The 19,563-nt window shown below is 46.1% G+C and overlaps 1 protein-coding gene across 4 annotated transcripts; it reads left to right on the plus strand.

The window, feature by feature from the left end:
• The first annotated feature begins 809 nt into the window (after positions 1-809).
• On the plus strand, positions 810-18,969 carry ELMO3 (engulfment and cell motility 3). Of its 4 annotated transcripts, none has more exons than XM_039327603.1 (22): positions 812-1,160; positions 2,206-2,322; positions 3,041-3,154; positions 3,318-3,358; positions 4,820-4,892; positions 5,159-5,209; positions 5,480-5,649; positions 6,822-6,921; positions 8,422-8,573; positions 8,891-8,969; positions 9,122-9,172; positions 9,443-9,565; positions 9,672-9,803; positions 10,792-10,896; positions 11,498-11,606; positions 12,640-12,776; positions 13,655-13,818; positions 14,976-15,088; positions 16,159-16,263; positions 16,838-16,920; positions 17,268-17,345; positions 17,949-18,969. In XM_039327603.1, exons 3-22 carry the CDS (start codon positions 3,077-3,079, stop codon positions 18,159-18,161), a joined length of 2,157 nt encoding a protein of 718 aa, XP_039183537.1. In that variant the 5' UTR covers positions 812-1,160; positions 2,206-2,322; positions 3,041-3,076; the 3' UTR covers positions 18,162-18,969. The 4 variants fall into 4 exon arrangements, with proteins under 4 accessions (XP_039183540.1, XP_039183537.1, XP_039183538.1 ...); XM_039327604.1 differs by lacking the exon at positions 812-1,160 and adding an exon at positions 1,266-1,391; XM_039327606.1 differs by lacking the exon at positions 17,268-17,345 and having other exon boundaries at positions 810-1,160.
• The last annotated feature ends 594 nt before the right edge of the window (positions 18,970-19,563 follow it).

Genomic DNA, 19,563 nt, shown 5'->3' on the forward strand with positions numbered 1-19,563 from the left:
CAGCTGCTCGTTTCCTCTGCCAGCCAGAAGCTGCATCTGCCGGCCAGTCTGAACAGGGGTGATTGCTCGGCCCCACCTTCTCCTGACCAAGGGCCAAGAGCTGGGCAGCCCTAAGGAGGTGATGGGCCTCAAACCTTGACCATTTTAAGGCATGTGGACTTCAACTCCCAGAATTCCACAGCCAGCATTGCTGGCTGTGGAATTCTGGGAGTTGAAGTCCACATGCCTTAAAATGGTCAAGGTTGAGAAACACTGTGCACGTAGTACAATCCCAGAGAGGAACCATTTGGAGGAAAGGCTGCAAAAGGCTCCTCAGCGGTTCAAATCTCACCGGCTCAAGGTTGACTCAGCCTTCCATCCTTCCGGGGTAGGTAAAATGAGGACCCAGATTGTTGGGGGCAATGTAAATATATATACATATACATTGCTTACTGGTGTACACCGCTTAGAGAGTGCTTGCACTTAAAGCGGTATATAAGTCTCATAAATAAATGAATGAATGAATGAATGCAGCTGAAGAAACAGCCCTGAGCTCGAAAGACCGGCCCGCGGTTAGCCAGTTCACGTAACCCTCTAAAAGCAACGCCAGAACGGCGTCGGCTAGCGGGACGAAGCCTCGCGACGCTCGCGGACCTGCCCGGAGCTGCATCCGCACGTGCTGGGCGCGCGCAACAGGCTCGGTCCGGGAAGCTCCGCGCCGCTGCTCGACCGTCCGACCGTCCGTCCAGCCCCTCCTGTCTTCCCGGCCCAGGGGCGGAGACGGCCGTCCTCCTTCGAAGGCGGGCAGCCTGGCCGGCCACCGCCCCGGAACTGCCGAGCGCCGAGCGGGAGAAGGACGGGCGGCCAAGCGGGGGAGGAGGCGGCGGCGGGGGCGGCTGTTGCTGCGCGCTCACTCGCGTCTCTCCAGCGCTGCTCGGCCAAGGAGGCGCCCGCCGTTCTCCTCCGCGCCCGCCGGCTTGCAGGCGCCTCTGCCCGGCCGGGCCGGGTTCTCCTGGGCCGCCGCGGCTGCTGCCTTCCCAGCCTGGAGCGCGCCGCTTGATCCCCGGCCCGAGCGCGCGGACGGATGGACGGAGGAAGCCCCAGCTAAGAAGCGGAGGAGGCGGGGGCGCCCCTGTTTCCCCCCCGGAGCCGGGAAGGCTCGGGCAGCTGCTGGCCGACGCGTAAGAGGACTTTGCAGTCTCGGGGAGTCCCGCAGCTCCTTCTTTTTCCAAAGTTTTTTTTGGGGGGGAGGGGAGAAAAACGGGGCGGGGGAGACCTGCGGGCGAGTTTCTGGCTCTTGTTGGCCCGGTCTGGCTCCCCTCTGAAGCTGCCTCCTCCAGCTGTTTTTGCTCCCCTCGGCCTTTTCTTCCCCACGAAAGGCAGCTGGCCCCCCTCCCGTGGAGCCCTGTAAGGTAGGCTGGGCTGGAAATGGCAGGCCTGGCGAGGCTGAGCCGTCTCCTGGGCTGTGCTTGCCAGAAGCAAAAGATGAGCCAAAGGGATTTTTTGGGGGGTGGGGAGGTGGGAGGGGGTCGAGCAGAGTGAGGATCAAAGGGATTGCGTGAATTTGGTGCTGGAGGCTTAAGTTATTAAGATTTTTAAGTTAAGGTATTTAAGTTAGGTCTCGCCCTCCATAGACGCTTGGTGGAAGAATGCCAAGCAAGCCAGCTCTACGTGGAATTAAGAGGAAGTATCTTGAATCATCCAAGTGACAAACTCTAATTTTAATCATTAAGTTAGGGCTGGTTCCTAGAAGTAGATCCATTTGTGGGTTTCTAGTTAACTCTCCACCCCTCCGACTAATAAATTCTCGGCAGTGGCTCTGCAGATATGACTTGGAGTGACTTTCCTCTTTCTCCTCTCCTTCCCTCCCCCATTTGCATGCCAAGCTCAGGGGAACAAGTGAGCAATGATGGTTTGTAGCAAAGCTCCGCCGCTTTTCAAATTTGATTCTAAAAAGGCACCAAGATCGCGCCTGTCTGCAACTCTTGAAAGCAGCCGAGTCTTTTCCTGGGATTGGGGCCTCTTAGGTCAGTGAAGGCTTGACCTTTTCTCTCCTTAAAACCCCCTTCAGTCATGCAAGGGAAGGGAAGATGACACCAATTATAGGTAATCCTCGTTTAGTGACCTCTTTAGGGACTGGCAACTTGTGCATTAAGTGAAGTGATTGCTAAGTGAAACCTCCACTGTGCTTATGATCTTATTCCAGGTTTTTGCTTTGCTTTACAGACCTGCAAAGGCCATAAATGTGAGGACCGGTCGCAAAGTTACTTTTCCATCACCGTCTGAATCTCTAAAGGAGGGCTACTTGGTTACTGTGGCAACCAATCTATTTTTCCTTTGCAGGTGATGCAATTGGAACTATTTGGTATAACGTGAACATAAGTTCATAGAAGCTTAACAGAGGCACGCAAGTCCATTTTCAGTTCAGTTTGCACATCCCTGTGCAATTTCAGGGCTTGGTGCCTCCTGCTTAAGCCAGTGCACAGATCTTGTCCGCATGCACTTTGTGAATCAGTTTCCCAAGTGTGTCAATTGCACAAGTGCCCAGCTTTGCATATTCAAGTCATCTTCAACTTACAACCACAACCGAACCTAAACTTTATGTTGCTAAGTGAGACATTTGTTGAGTAAGTCTTGCCCCCCCAGTTTATGACTTTTCCTGCCACATTTGCTAAGTGAATCACTGCGGTGAAGTTTGTCACATGGCTGTTAAGCAAATCTGGCTCCCCCATCAACTTTGCTTGTCAGAAGGCCGCAAAATGGGATCGACGTGACTTCGGAACACTGCGACTGTCATAAATGTGAGTCTGTTGTTACGCACCCAAATGTCAGTCACATGACCACGGGGATGCTACAACAATCATAAGTGTGAAAAATAGTCATTTTTTTCTCAGTGCCAGTGTAACTTTGAACAGTCACTAAGCAAACTTAAGATATCACAGGCAAAACACAATTATCAATTATCTTAGCAATAAACTTCTCCGATGCCTGGATAGGATTTCTCCCTTCTGATCCCTGTTGTGGTTATATGTGATGAGGGACCTTCTGCACGTTTTTGCAGGAAGGACCTGCCGGTCAACCAAGAGAAAGGCAGACCATGCCACCTTCCAAAGATGTGGTCAAAATTGCCGTGCAGATGATGGGTGCCATTCCCCAGCTCATAGAACTGAACCAGGTAGAGATTCTTTCCTTTTTTTCCCTTTTTTACCAGTTTGCAAAATTGCCTGTTGAAGAGCTGTGCCAGCTCAGAGGTACACAATTTTATGCTCCGTGCACCAGCTCTGCTTAAGGTTCAAATCATGTTGAAATGGTCACATGCTGTTTATGTTTAATTGCAGGCTAAGCCCTTGTCAGCAGTTGTGAAAGAAGTTTGTGAAGTGTGAGTAGCTATTCTGTTTTGCTTTCGCCTTGTAGCTAGCTGATCAGCAAAAAAATGTCTGAGACTGATTCGTAGAACAGTTCCAGATAGAAGCGGCAGCCTCCCAGATGTTTTGCAAAAACTTACCACATTTTTTCCAAGCCTGCTTTAAGTTATTAAATATGTTTTAAGGGAGAGTCTGTCTGCTTTCTGCCTTTGATGTTGTGAACACCTTTTAGCTTTCTTGAACTTGAATCTTGCATCTTCAAGTTGAGAAACACAGCTGTAAATCAGTGAGGATCCCAAACTACTGAGAGCAGGCATTTTTTAAGATGTTTTGCCCTCCGCCTTTCCTGTCCACTACCTTTCACCTTCTTCTTTCCATCCTCTCCTCTGCCCTCACTTCCTGTTGGAATTAAGGGTCTGTACTTATCCTTTTAAAGGGGGTGCTTTGTAGCTGTGAAAGAGGATAGGGTGTGTATATACTTGCAGAGAAGGGAAGAATCAATTTTACACTGAGCCTCATTGTAAAAGAAGTGAAGTTTAATTGGTAGTTCATTCAGTTAGTAAGAGGAGTTACTTTGTCTTCTTGTTGAGGACAAGATGTTGAGACTCTAGAAAGAGTGCAGAGAAGAACAACAGAGATGATTAAGCAAATGAAGGCTAAAACATATGAAGAACAGTTGCAAGAATTGGATATGTCTAGTTTAATGAATATAAGGACATAGTAGTCTTCCAATATCTAAGGGGCTGCCCCAAAGAAGAAGGGGTCAGCCTATTTTCCAAAGCACCAGAAGGCAAGACAAGAAACCTTGGAAATTAATCAAGGAGAGAAGCAACCTAGAACTAAGGAGAAATTTCCTGACAGTGAGAACAATCAACCAGTGGAACTGCTTGCCTTCAGATGTTGGGGGGTGCTCCATCCCTGGAGGCTTTTAAGAAGAGACTGAATAGCCCCTTATCTGAAATGGTATATAGGATCTCCTACTTGAGCAGGGGGTTGGACTAGAAGACCTCCAAGGTTCCTTCCAACTCTGTTATTCTGTCATCACCGTGCTCTTTCTGGAGTGTGACTTCTGGTTTGTGCACATGCACTCATCTGCCACATGCACATGTTGATGGAGGTAGAGAAAAACCTCTAGGAACTGGTAAAGGTTGAAAAGGCTATTGCAGAGAATTTTGCTATCCCAGTGTGCGTTTGTGTGTGTGTGTATGTGTCTGTATGTGTGTAACGTGTATAGTTTTCTCTTTAATTCCCTCTTCTTTTTTGAGTTGAGGGTCATGTTCCTTTCCTAAACACAGCATTTGATTACACTCTGTAGAAAACTTAGTTTCCTTAGTGGAGTAGCAGAGGAAGCATTCGGCATGATTCAGACGACCCGTCTCCTTGAACATTCAGCTTCTTTCCTGGGAGATGGAAATCCCCCAGTTGTTTTGTGATCTCTGCCCTGGCAGCACTCTAATTTTCTGTCTCTAACACAGATGGAACTTGAATAATTCCGAGCGTTATGCTCTGCAGTACGTGGATGGCCAGCAAGCCTACATCACAGAACTGGTAAGTGCATTTGAGAAAGATCAGCCTGATGTTGAAAAAATGCCTGCAAGGAAGGCTATAGGCTGGCAACAGAAGGATGGAAATTGAACGATTACCGTGCCTTTTTATTTTTCAGTTCTCCTAGCGGGCTAATTAAAATGTTGGCAAGATAGAAATTGATTTGAACTTCTTCTTTTTTTTTCTCCAGTTCCTATTTGGCTGCTTTTATCCAGTTTTCTGAATGCAAGATTTTGATTCTGCAATTATTTCTTGTCTTGTTTTGTCAGAACCGTGGAGAAATTAAGAATGGGAGCATCCTGCAGTTGACAACTGCTCCGGTAGGTCCCTCTGTAAACGGGAAAAGCAATCCGAATTTTATCTTTGTTCAAAGTTGATGTCTATTACAGAAGCTGTAGATTCCAAACAGGTGGATTTTTGCATGATTTTTCCCTTATTTTCTTAACTGGATTTCTGTCCTGTTACAAATTTTGATGGTTTTTGCTCCTTTTTGAGCAACGTGACCAGAACTGAATGGAACAATATTCAAAGTGTGACTACATCATCATCCTCCTCCTCCTCCTCTTTGATCTCCCAAAATCTCCTTGCAGGATCAAGAGGCAGCAAAGTTGCACGGGGGTATTCAAAGCAACTGTGTGGATGTGAAGACCAATTCTTTGAAGAAGCTGGCAAGCCTCTCCCGGGATGTGGCTTTTGCACAGGAGTTTATTAGCAGAAATGGCCTTAATCAGCTCTTCCTGATTGTGGAAGAAGACAATAAGTGAGTATCTTCAGGGCAAAAGGGTGCTTCACCAATGCAACATGAGTGTTCAGTTTCTTTTAAGGATATTTTCTGCAGCTCCTCAGGTAGCTACGGGGTAGATAACCCACACCATATGGACTGAATGTAGTCATCTACAATGCCGTTTGATTCCTGGAGCCAGTTTTCTGGTGAAATATGAAAATGACTGTTAAGATGTTAAGACAGTGGTTCTCAACCTTTTTAATGCCGCGACCCCCCAACCGGTCGTAAGTCGGGGACTACTCAACTGGTGCAGCACCGTTTGCAGAATGGGACTTTGGGCGGGCTCAGCAGGGCAGAGACAGCCTGGACAATTCCTATTGGCTTTTGAAAGCCAATAGAATTAGACTCTATTCAAGAGAGTCTATTCTATTGGCTTTCAAAAGCCAATAGAATAAAAGGGAGTAGCACAGCTAAGGAAAAGGGGGAAAAAGTGGCGGACTGCGTTGTTTGACGACCCCCGTGAAATGGTCGTTCGACCCCAAATGGGGTCCCGACCCACCGGTTGAGAACCACTGTTAAGAGCACCACTTTTTAGGCCTTACCATAATGGGGAACACTCTGAAAATTCCCCCCCCCCAAAATGTTATAGTTTTCCTTTGGCTTTGCCCACATTTTTCATGTTAGATGCTGTTTTTCCTTGAGGTGCCACCTCCTTCAGCCAATAAAAGTTAACTGATCAATGAACTGCTGGTCCAGTTGAGTTCCAAGAAGGAGAACATTAATCCAAATAGGTTTAGCGAAATTTGTGCATTTGTGCATAACTCTCCCTTCTATATGAGTTTCCTCTGTTTTCATAACATGAAGTCATCAGTTAATAATCATAAATTTTAGGGGTTCTACTGTCCACTGTGACCAGGGTGAGTTATGCAAAGAGCGCACTTTTATAATCTAACAAGCAGGCGTTTCTCAACAACATTATTGTGGCGGCGCTTGAGGTTTTTCTTATAATAGTCTGCCCTATCTCTTTCTGCTTCCTTGGCCTTTTTTTCCCCTGGGATGTTGGCTTTTATAGAGACATTTTCTTTTTCTTCTCCTTTCTTCCTTCTCTCTCCTCTTAGGTTCCTCTAATGCACCTTCCCTCTGGTTTCTGGGTTTGAGTCTTCCACCCGCCCTTTGGCTCTTACCCTGTTTGCTGTCTGTTACTCCAGTACAGGGGAGATTCTGGCGTACACCCTGAAGGCCTTTGTGGAGCTGATGGAACATGATTTTGTTTCCTGGGAGACCCTCAGCCCCTCTTTCATCAAAAAGGTAAGGGTCATCACAGGGAAGCAGGTCCTGTTCTACCAGAGCATCTGGGTTCTAGACTTCTGCTCAGGAGATGAGCAGGATCTGGTGGAGTTGGAAACTTAAGGTTGGCAATGTGAACTTCATAGACATCTTGTTTTGGGTTCATAGGCTCTTTCTCTCTCTCTCTCTCTCTCTCTCTCTCTCTCTCTCTCTCTCTCTCTCTCTCTCTCTCTCTCTCCCTCCCTCCCTCTTGCACACACCACTTCTCCTTTTTCTTATCTCTTCTTTCTTTTAAAATGAGCGAACAGGAAGTTAGCGTATTGGAAGACTTCTGCCTTTGAAGCATCATATTTATTTTCAAGACTGTCTCTGAATCACAACAAGGAATAGTGGCTGACTAGCAGCCTAGAACTAAGGAGAAACTTCCTGACAGTTAGAACAATTAACCAATGGAACAACCTGTCTCCAGAAGCGGTGAATGCTCCAACACTGGAAGTTTTTAAGAAGAGACTGGACAGCCGTTTGTCTGAAATGGTGTAGGGTTTCCTGCCTGAGCAGGGGGTTGGACTAGATGACCTCCAAGGTCCCTTCCAACTTTATTATTATTATTATTATTACATCCGTCTGTCTGTCGGTTGATCTTCTGATCTATCCAATAATCAAATCTTGCTAGGATGATTACAGAGTGACTTATAATCTTAGACATTTAGAAAAAACACTTAAATGTATAAAAATAAATAGCACAGGAAAGCTTTTTTTCAAAAGCTCCAGTCTTTCAGTGTAAAAGGGCCGCTTAAAGTCACATTATGCAGAATTTGAAAAAGATCAAGGAATTTTACGTCAATTTACTATTATGTGTTGAATGTCTTCCCTTGAATTATCGCTGTTGTGTGGTTTTTAATCTGCGTTTGTTAAATTCATTAATCCTGTTTTTTAAAATTATTGTGCGAAAAGCTTGGGAGGAAAAAGAATATCTTTGGCTGACACCAGAAAGACTTTGGGATAGGGGATCCCACAGGAAGATCACAGTCAGCTAAAGGATCCTCTAAGCATATCTAGATCTCCTTTCAGGAATAGAGAAGGTTACCAGAATTACTTTAGCAAGGATCTGAGTGCTTGGTCAGTTTCTGGAGTTGATGTTTTCAACTCTATGCTTTCTAGAGTCAATTCAGTGGGAGCCAAAGTGAAAGTGCATATTTCCAGAAACAATTTAATTTTCTAGATCATAAGAGATTGCTAATAATTTCTGAGTATTCACAGGCTCTGCACCGCTAAACGCTTAAGAACTGAGGCTTCAGTGGCTTCAAAGCAAGCTAACCGTTTTCTCATAACTGTCTGTATGACTTCCTACTCAGTTTATAGAAACGCTGCCCAGGAGATTGGACCAGCTGAGTGCCAGCCGTGGTAGAAAACTACAACTCTGTAGTTGTAAAGAAGGAAAGAATCGCAGCAATTAAGTGAATGAAGATTTTGATCCTTCTCCGTTGTCGTAATTGACTGAAATCTGTTCTTTGGCTGTAGATCGTGAGTTACATCAATATCAGTCCCCTGGATGCCTCCATCCAGCAGATTTCCTTGGCCATCTTGGAGAACATGGTGCCCACCAGTCGGGCTCTTTTTGAGCTGGTCAAGCAACAGGTGACCCTGGACCGCCTCATTGCCCTCCTGCAAGTGTAAGCATAAGATAAGCCAGAAGGAGTAGCTTTCCAGCAGTCCAGTCTCCCAAGAAACCCACAACCTGTGGGATTTGGAAAGGGTACCACTGTGCTTCTGGGTTGAAAGGTGATAGCACCGTTGCCCTAGAGATGCCCAGTTGGGGGCTTCTTTCGTGTCCCCGGCAGGAGCTGGAGCGAAGGACAGGAGCTCATCCCGCCCCATGCCAGTCTCAAACGCAGGCTTGCTAACTTCCAACCCAACTGTGCCCCTTTAGCCTTCTGGTACAGTATAAGATGGGAGTGTAATTCCTGGCCTTTTTCACATTCTCTGTTAGAATGAACACGCAGCTGCAACTCAAGGCTATGGCGCTTCTGATTGCTCTCCTCCTCAATGCTGGCGAGGCAGAAAGAAGGGTAAGGTGGATGTGTGAAATCTTTAAGGGTGTCTACTGATGGGTAAAAAGAGCCGAGGATATAGATTGGGGTAAGCCTTCCCACCCAACCTGCAAGAGAAGGATGGCCTGGCAGAATGTAGGGTCGTCTCATTGCCTGCTTTCCATTTCTAGGACATGATGGACTATCTGGGGGAGAAGAACCTCAGGCAATTTATCCACAAGGTGGGCATGGAGGTGGCATCGGTTTCCTTCCCCTGAGCTTCTTTGCTCCTTCACACCTTGGCTGCCAGGTCTAACTTTCAGAGGGCCTCTTTGCTCTCTCTCCTCACCTGCCACTTCTTGGCTTAATGCTTTCCCCTCTGTGGACAGGCACATTTGTCCTTGCTGAATCCCGCTTCGGGAAATGAGATATTTGCTCCCAAGGGGGATGAGGGGGCCGCGTCAGTGACTGGCTGATAGCCTCCCTTGCGCCTCTCTTGGTCTCCTCTCCAGAACATTGTCCATGCCTCGGACCCAATTGCGGATGAGATGGCTCACTACCTCTACGTCCTGCAGTCCCTCACATTGAACCTTCTGGAGTGTCGGATGAGGGCCCCGATGGATCCCTATTCTCAGGTCTGGTCCCCTGGTCTTGAGTCCCTCCCCTGCTTTTTGGGTACCTGGGTGACAATTGCCTTCCTCCAACACCCAACTAGAAAATCTGGTTCTTTTGGGTGTGCAGGAACAACGGGACCTCCTCCAGTCTTTGCGCCATGCCGCCTTTGTGTCTGAGAACGAGTCTTCCGCTGGCAGCTATAACACTGAGCGTCGACACTCGCTTTGTGCCAAGGAGTTCCGCAAGCTGGGCTTTGTGGTGAGTTCTGCTCAGACTCTTTGAAGCTGTTTAGATGCAGGAAAGGACTTTTCATGGTGAGCACAGCCAGAACAAGACAATCTTCCTTCCTTCCTTCCTTCCTTCCTTCCTTCCTTCCTTCCTTCCTTCCTTCCTTCCTTCCTTCCTTCCTTCCTTCCTTCCTTCTTCCTTTTCCTTCCCTTTCCTTCCTTCTTCCCTCCCTCCCTCCCTCCCTTCCTTCTTCCTTTTCCTTCCTTTTCCTTCCTTCCTTCTTCCCTCCCTCCCTTCTTCCTTTTCCTTCCCTTCCCATTCCTTCCTTCCTCCCTCCCTTCTTCCTTTTCCTTTCCCTTCCTTCCTTCCTCCCTCCCTCCCTTCCTTCTTCCTTTTCCTTCCTTTTCCTTCCCTTTCCTTCCTTCCTTCTTCCCCCCTCCCTCCCTCCCTTCCTTCTTCCTTTTCCTCCCTTTTCCTTCCCTTCCTTCCTTCCTTCCTTCCTTCCTTCCTTCCTTCCTTCCTTCCTTCCTTCCTTCCTCCCTTCTTCCTTTTCCTTTCCCTTCCTTCCTTCCTTCCTCCCTTCCTTCTTTTTTTTCCTTCCCTTTCCTTCCTTCCTTCCTCCCTCCCTCCCTCCCTCCCTTCTTCCTTCCTTCCCCTCCCTTCCTTCCTTCCTTCCTTCCTTCCTTCCTTCCTTCCTTCCTCCCTTACTTCTTCTTTTTCCTTCCCTTTCCTTCCTTCCTTCCTTCCTAAAATTCTTTGACTGACAAGGTCCGCAACATGCCCCTTCTGCCAGCGCAGGTGGGTAGGCCATTCCCATTGGGGTGAGATGCTTCCATGGATAGCCTGCCCGTGCTATGGAGGGTTTTAAAGGTGATATCTTTTGAGTGGCCAAGGTCTACCGAGTGGGCAGAGTGAATGAAGCAGGTGATTTTTAAAGCCTTGTGAATTTTATTGACGTCGAGGCCATGGAAATGAAAGTTGTATCCTGCATGAATTGTTGATTAACGTTCTGTTTCAGAATAACAGTAACCCTGCCTTGGATCTGCATCGGACTCCTCCAGGGCTGCTTGCCCTGGACAGCATGGTCTATTTCTCCAGACATTTTCCAAATGCATACAGCAGGGTAAGAGAAAGATGTTTTCCTGGTAAGGCTGCTCCTTTGCCTGACTGTTGCTCGCTTTCTGGATTTCTTCTCTAATAATAAGAGGCTCTGGGATTAACTGGTAGGATTTGTACTCGTAGTAGCAATCGCAGGAGCACTTAGATTTCTGTACAGCTCCATAGTGCTTTTCAACACTCTCTGTGTGATTTACAACGTCAGCATATTTCCCCCAATAATCTGGGGCCTCATTTTACCGACCTCGGAAAGATGGAAGGCTGAGTCAACCTTCAGCCAGTTAGGATCGAACTGGCTATGGGCAGAGTTAACCTACAATACTGCACTTTAACCACTGCACCACCATGACAGCCTCATAGTATGTTTTTGGTTTTTTTTACTCTGCCCTAAGCATTAGTCTTACTCAACTTCTACATCCTCCAAAGCATTGGAACCAAAACTCCCCAATTTCCTAGTCATAGTTGCTCTTGGGAATTCTGAGAGTTGCAGTTTCAAGGTAACTGGAAAGCTTCTGGATGGAGTCAGTTGAGAGTTTAAACTTGACCTTGGGTTGGTCTTCATGATATTTTCCATCCAGCAGCTTCTAATACTGACCCTCTTTTCTTAGTTTATTCTTGAAAACAGCAGCCGAGAAGATAAACACGAATGTCCATTTGCTCGGAGTAGCATCCAGCTTTCCTTTATGTTGTGTGAGATTCTTCATGTAGGGGAAACATGTGAGTATTCCCTTTGCTTCTAGTCGTCCAGAATGTGTGGGCACTGTGGCCCCACTGTGATCTTCTACCACAGGGGTCTCCAACCTTGGCGACTTTAAGACTTGTGGACTTCAACTCCCAGAATTCCTCAGCCAGCACTGGGAGCCACCCCTTTTAAGACTTGCTGGCTGAGGAATTCTGGGAGTTGAAGTCCACAAGTCTTAAAGGGGTGGCTCCCAGTGCTGGCTGAGGGATTCTGGGAGTTGAAGTCCACAAGTCTTAAAGTTGCCCAGGTTGGAGACCTCTGTTCTACAGTATACCAAGAGGAGATGGGATAACAGAGTAGCCTCTTGCTTCTCACCCCAGGAAAATCATCCTGTTCCTGGGACTGCTGCATAAAATAGAGGTGGGCAGGAAGTAATGTTCAGTCTATTAGCAATTCTTTGTGTCATTTGGGAATGAGAAGAAGCACTGGTAGATTGGTACAGGTGGGATAACGAAATGTACGTCTTCTTCTCTGCTATCCATCTATATGTATTGGCCTTCTTTAAAATTATACATTTTAATTGAAAATTGCTTTGTTATCTCACAATACAGCTACTTTTTTGACATGTTTTTTGTTGTGTTACTTTTTGTAAGGGCTTTTGCAAATTGGATTCCTTTCCCCCTCCAGGATAGGGGGAGGAGTAAACATAACTTCTCCCAATCTAAATTATACTGTTTGTTCAAATTAAAAATCACAGGGTGAAACAAGTAGTAGATATCTGTGTAAAAAGAAGGCAACAACAGCACTAGCAACAGCACTTAAGACTTATATACTGCTTCATAGTGCTTTGCAACCCTCTCTAAGCAGTTTACAGATTCGGGTCTCTTGCCCCCAACAATCTGGGTCCTCATTTTACCGACCTCGGAAAGATGGAAGGTTGAGTCAACCTTGAGCTGGTCAGGATCGAACTCCTTGCTGTGAGCAGTGAATTAGCCTGCAATACTGCATTCTAACCACTGCGCTGCCACAATGGCTCATTCAAGTATTGTGATAATTCTCTTGTTGCAGGCTCGGAGACAGCCCAAGCCTTCTACCCCATGTTCTTTGGCCAAGAACACTTCTTTGAGGAGGTTTTCTGTATTTGCATCCAACTGTTGAACAAAACCTGGAAGGAGATGCGAGCTACCCAAGAAGACTTCGACAAAGTAAGACCCAGATGGATTGCAGTGAGCTAGAAAAGGGATCGTTTGTTGATATGTTCTTGAGCTGCACGGTTTTCAGCACAAGCGTTTGAATGTTTTTCTCTTCTTTTTTCAGTTGTGTTGGATGTCAGTCTGAACTGGGCTGAAAGACAGGAGTGATAGAATAATGACATTCTTTGCAGCCTCTGCCTGATCTCTTCAGATTAAATACAGTCCTCAACCACCAAAATCTCACCCACTCATGATAATCTTTGCCCCATCAATTGCATGTTGAAAGGATCTTTGCCATCCATTCATCCATCTTTGCCCCATTATTTGCATGATGGAAGGATCTACATCAGACATGTCAAACTCGTAACGTCACGTGACGTCGCACGACATATCGGGACTGTTTTGCCATTGCCGGCAAAGGGGTGGGCGCGGCTTCCGTGTGATGCGTCTGGCCCGCAGGCCGCAATTTGACACCCCTGATCTACATCATTCATTCCATTTAGTCAATCAATCAATCAATTTCTATAGCCGCCCATCTCAATTCAATTGACACTTTTGGTAGGATAGGATAGGATAGGATTCTTTATTGGCCAAACTTGATTGGATACACAAGGAATTTGTCTCTGGTTCATAAGCCCTCAGTGTACATACAAACAACAAAATAATAGGGCGTAGGTCATAAATCATAGTTACAATCATTAATTATAAGCTACAAACAAGTGATAAATCAAGATACCAGTAGAAGATAGTAGGAAAGATGAGAAGGTGAGAAAGATGAGAAGGATAATAGCAATACGCTCTACTATTGTCAATCCAATTGACTTTTTGTTACGAGAGATGGAGGTGCAGAAGACACACCTGTGCAGATAACTCTCTGGATCTTCCTCCAGGTGATGCAAGTGGTTCGGGAGCAGATCACCCGAACCCTGGTCTTGAAGCCCACTTCACTGGAGCTCTTCAAGAGCCGAGTGAATGCCCTCAACTACAGTGAGATCCTGCGCCTCCGGCAGACCGAACGCATGCATCAAGAGGAAATCCTGCCTGTTCCTGTCCTGTGAGTAAGGAGGCCTCCAGCTGTATCTCTGACAGTTGTTTGTGTGAGTGTGCATGCCTGTGCAAGAGAGAGGAGAAGAGAAAAACTACACATACACCTCCCAAGAACATGTAGAGCTGGGCTTCCTTCAAGTATTAGTTGCCGTCATGCAAAGAGGAAGCACTGAGTTGCTTCCATGGACTTCATCTTGTCAGAGATGGACACCTTGTCACTGAGATGGCAGACCTCAATCAGTTGCAGGGAGGATTTTGCGCTGCATCAAATATTGCTCTTTCTTCTTTAGTTGCACTCTGTTTTTATTTTTCCAATTAATCTGTTTTCTACTCCGGTGACTTGTTACCTTTATTAAACTGCATTTATCAATTTAGATAGATGCCTGCCTTCTGGTACCTTTCTCTGGAATCCTCTCAAGAAAGGGCAGTAAGATGTCTTTTTAAATAAAAAGAGACACTCATCATTTTTATTTTCACAACAACTTGAAAATGCCCTGCCCTAGGTTGTGTACATGCTGGTTGAAACTTAGTATAAAAATAAAGCAGTATAAAATAGAAACCAGTCCAGTAAGACAAAAATCTTCAGGAGTAACAGCAGTGCAAAAAAAAAAAATGACAAGGAGTAACAGCCTTGTTCTAGAAATACGGTATCCATTACAATTTGCATGTCGATGGATTCATTTTTAATCATCTGTATTTGTGGGGTTTTTTTTCTCTGTAGTGTATATTTCGGAAAGTAAGCTCATAGAGTGTCGAGTGTGAACGGAAATGTTAGAAATAAGCAGTATGCTTTGAAAAGCAAGATGGCTGCCCTGCCAAGGAACAAGAGTGTTGTTTTCATTCTTGGTGCTGAAGATGCTCGCTCTTCTTGGCCATGCTAGTTCTGAAATCTGGGAGTTAGGATCTATTACGCCTGGGATACAGTTTTAGAAAAAGTCCCTCAGGGTAAATAAAATTCTAACGCCACTGGAGGGACACCTAGCCCAGGGGTAGGCAACCTTGGCTCTTTTATGACTCGTGGACTTCAACTCCCAGAATTCCTGAGTCAGCCATGCTGGCTCAGGAATTCTGGGAGTTGAAGTCCACGAGTCATAAAAGAGCCAAGGTTGCCTACCCCTGACCTAGCCTGTGTTACAAAACGTGGTGCTCCATTTTCTGCTCCAGGGAACTGAGAGAGCGGCTGAAACCTGAACTCATCAAGTTGATCCAGCAGCAGAGACTCCTCCATCTTTGTGAGGGGACGCTTTTTCGCAAAATTAGCACCCGCCGTCGACAAGGTATGGGTCTGAAGGGGTGGGTGGAGAAGAAACTCGCCTTGAATATGACCAAGTGAAGGAGAGTTTACTACGAGACTTGTAAGATTCTGATACTGCGACCTGACAACAGAGGTTGAGTTAGTACTTGTGACTTGGGCTTCTCCTCTGGACTAACTCGAAGGGCTGAGATCGGTCTCGCAAGATGGAAAGCGCTTCACCCCTCTTTTACTTTTAGAAAACTAAAGACAGACGTTTCTGAGAGGCTTCCCACACCCCTTTTTCTTCTGTGGGCTCAAATAACTTTTGTGTGACAATAAGTTGCAGCTTTTCCTCCCGTCGCCCATGTACCATTCCCACATACCGCTAGAGTACTATGTGGTTGAGTACTTTGTGAATTGGCAAGCCCGCTGTCCATTTGGTGAAACATCTTATGACCAGGCCTCAAAATTCCATAGAGGTCAACCACAACTGAGCTCAACTTTTCTGTTGCTAAGTGAGACATTGGTTGAGTTTTGCCCCGTTTTATGACCTTTCCAGCCACAGTTGTTAAGTGAACCACTGTGGTTGTTTAAGTTAGTAAGTTGGTTGTGAAGTGAATCTGGCTTCCTCATTGACTGTGCTTGTTAGAAGACCACAAAAAGGAGTTTACCTGACCCTGGGACACTATGACGGTCATAAATAGGAGTCAGTTGCCCAGCATCTGAATTTTGATCACATGACCGTGGGGAGGCGGCAAGTGTGAAACACAGTCATAAGTCAGTTTTTCCAGTTGCCGTTGCAGCTCGGAACTGTCACTAAACGAACTGTAAAGTCGGGGACTACCTGTCTACGTGGCCTCGAAGGTCCCCATTCCTTTTCCAGATTCGGAAAAGATTTGGAAATACTCGATTCCCAAGTCGTAAAATGTCCCGGCGATAGAGAAACATGAACAATTTGGAGTTCCTAACATTTTGCATCATGGCGGCCATTTGCTAGGAAAGGTGGCGGGAGGGAAGACATCGCTGTGGGAAGTGATGGCATTTCAAGATGGAGAAAATCCTATTTACAAGGCTTGTTGTCGGACTTTCAGCGTTTTGTCTTCTCTTTGGCAGATAAGCTGTGGTACTGCCGCCTTTCTCCCAACCACAAATTTCTCCATTATGGGGATGTCGAAGAAGGGGTCGAAAACCCACCAATAGAGAGCTTGCAGGAGAAAGGTGCGTGACAATCCCCCATCCTTGTAGGCTCGTTTACCTCACCATTATTCCCAGGAGATCTATGGAGATTCTCAGTGGTCCAGTTGTCCCCAAGGTGCTTTTTCAGGAGGCAACTTGCTTTCTTGTTTTTCTTTCAGGACGTTTCACTTCTCATCCAAGAACGGAAGGAGCTTCCTGGATGAGAAGCGAAACGTCTTCAAAGAAAAACAAGAATGTCCAGTTACTTCTTGAAAAAACACCTTTACTCCTAGGATAGTTGGCAAGGCACCAACAAAGAGGAAGGGAGGCATGGAAAGATTGGGTGAAGGGTGCTAAATTTGCTCACAAATGCTTTCCTGATTAAGATCTTGTCCCTTCCAGCCTTATAATTCTGTGTTCTATGTGGCTAGTGAATTAGCCTATTTTTGTCATTGTTGTTGTTGTTTTTAATGAATTGGATTGCTTCTTTTTGGAAAGCAGGCAGAATACCCGCCTCTAAACGATGGATTTCTTAGGTTTGAGGTTTTCATAGTTCTCCTTGTGAATCTGCTTCAATCTAGGTGGGCTTTTACCTGTCAATTACTTGTCTCCCCAGTTTCTGTGGCTGATATGAAAGCGTTGCTGGTAGGCCGGGAATGCCCCCACACCAAGGAAAAGAGTTCGGGCAAGCAGAACAAGGTCAGCCAATGTCTCATCTGCGCTGGGCGGATCGCTTTCGCTTAAATCCCTTGCAACCCCTCCCTCACCCAACTCTATTATTCTCTATAGTTATTTGCAAGGCCATAAAGACCTTAATGTGGCATATGGTACTTGCAACATACTATAAGACAGCATCTGAGATCCCATCACATATTGACCCGCAAACAACTCACTTTCATTTTCAACCAGGCTTGTGTTTTGCAAATCTAGATAATAAGTTCTAAATTGAATAGGACTTTTGCCTTTCATTCTGCCAGCAACATTTCTGCCATTAACCCTCCTGTTTTCTCTTCCGAACCCCTTGTTTCCCACCCACCGTCTCTCAGGATCTTCTTGACCTTGCATTTTCCATAAGTTACGATGTTGGAGAGCATCTGAATTTCATTGCCTCGACACGTTACGAGGTGAGCCACTGCAGGGGAACCCAACAACCTATCTGGGTTATAAAGAGTTCCCCCAGATTCTCTATGCCAAATGAGAAAATAGCTTTGGGACATTTCTGCCGCTGAAATAAGATGCAGATAGGCACGAACTGTCTGGTAAATTCATCCCTTGTGGTTAGTTTTGTCGTGTTTCGAACTTTGACAAACAAGTTGACTTTGACACTATGCAGAGGTCATGGAGCTATTCTCCCTTCTGGGAATATTCATTTTGATAAGAGGACAGTGTTCCATACTTTCAATTTGCTGAGAAACGGCATACAGCCTTGCATTATTTTCAGATTATGTTCTGGTTTCTGCTCCTGATTATTAGCTAGGTTTTGCATCTGGCATGAGGCCATATTTGGCTTGTTTGCTTTGGTGTAATATGGAACTTGCTGATGGTGGTTTAAAGCTGAGCGCTTTGCAGGATTATTAAATCCAGGGAAAACAGTGAGTTGGGTGAGTAGCCCTAGCCTAGTTCAAAAGAAAACATTTATGCCTACTTCTTGGTCGCCTTCAGCTTATTAACAAGGTTGACAATATCTACAGAGACCCCCCCCCCAATGCTTTGTCCTTGTTCCTCAGTTCTGCTTGTGGACCGATGGACTGAACGTGCTTCTCGGCCGGGAGATGGTCAGCGAAAGGATGCAGAGCGACCTGGATATCTTGCTGTCTATGGAGCTCAAATTGCGATTGTTGGATCTGGAGAACATTGCCATTCCTGATGCCCCACCCGACATCCCAAAACCTCCCAGCAACTTAAATTTCTGCTATGATTTTACCCATATTGAACAGTAAGGGCTGTCCTTCTTGTCCGTAGCACACAGTGCCCCCCACCCTCCACCCCAAGCAGGATCTGCACAGCACTACACGCTGCTCTACAGATTCACGGGCTTGGATCACCTGAAAGCCGGATCAGGAACGTGGCATGGGTTCCCTGCTTTCATCCCACGTTCCAGTTACTTCCAGTTTCACTTTTCACCCGAGTAGCATTTACTATGACATCAAAACTGGGCAAACCACAGGTAACCAATCCAGGCCAGACCACATCTTGTCAAAGCAAAGTTTGAACATGAGCGGTGACCACAGATTGCCTAATTCAGACATCGCAGCAAATGGAGCGAGACTAAGAGGAAGGAGGAGGGCAGCTTGTGGTTTGCTCACTATCTTCCCAACCGAGCCTTGGTTGAGGGTGTGTGTTTTTTTTTAAATGCTAGAAAAATCAGTTTTTAATTAACTCTTCCGGAGGCACCATTATGTGGCTTTCTTCCAACCGAGGGGCCACCAAAATCTGGAATGGGAATAGCTTTGCCGGGAAGAGGGATAGGCTAGCAAATAGGCTTTAAGAACAGAAAGTGAGCGCTGTGAAAAAGGGAACAGAGAATTGAACAGCTACCCACTCACCAAGATACTTGTCTCTGTGAGCTACCATCTGTAACAGGTGTTAGCAAGTTACCTGTAAGAAAACACACACACATGGATACCAAAAACGAAGCAAAAACCCGTAAGGGAATTTGCGTGCCACGTGGGTCGGTTTGTACTCTGGAGAGACCTCATTCTGCAATCTTTAGCATTATCCTACTGTAAGGGGTAGCCACATAGACTACCATTTTCCCAACAACACTTCGGACACTATTAGTGCCACAACCGGCCTCAGCCATGCAACCACCTTAGCTTTTGCATATTGTACAAGCTAAAAAAACCCAGTTGCTGGCTGTGTAGAAACTGGGGGGAATAGGCTGGTAGCTGTTTAGAGTGTCAGAGCAGAGGCAGAAAGTCGTCAAGTTGAGCCTTGATCTCAGTTCTAGCGAGAACAGACGGCCATTGGCTTCAGCGGCCTGAGACAATAAGCTTCTAAGTCGGGTCTTCAAACTTGGCTCTTTTATGACTTGTGGACTTCAACTCCCAGAATTCCTCAGCCAGGCATGCGTGCCTGGCTGAGGAATTCTGGGAGTTGAAGTCCACAAGTCATAAAAGGGCCAAGTTTGAAGACCCCCTGTTCTAAGGGCTGATTGTGGGTTAAGAATGAGCTTTAGGTTGGTTTTAGACTCATGAATGGATCTCTGAATTCTTACTGCTAGTGGTTATTTTTTTTTTCAAAGGTTTTGTTTGGATTTGCACTTCCCTGGGAATTGGGGGTACGGAGTGGAGGGATGGTTGAGGTCTTCTTCTGCTTTCCTTATGAAGAACTGGTGTCCTC

Source organism: Crotalus tigris, unplaced genomic scaffold, assembly GCF_016545835.1.
Source record: "Crotalus tigris isolate CLP2741 ecotype Arizona unplaced genomic scaffold, ASM1654583v1 scf7180000024362.2655971311:6658466, whole genome shotgun sequence".
Classification (NCBI taxonomy): Eukaryota; Metazoa; Chordata; class Lepidosauria; order Squamata; family Viperidae; genus Crotalus; species Crotalus tigris.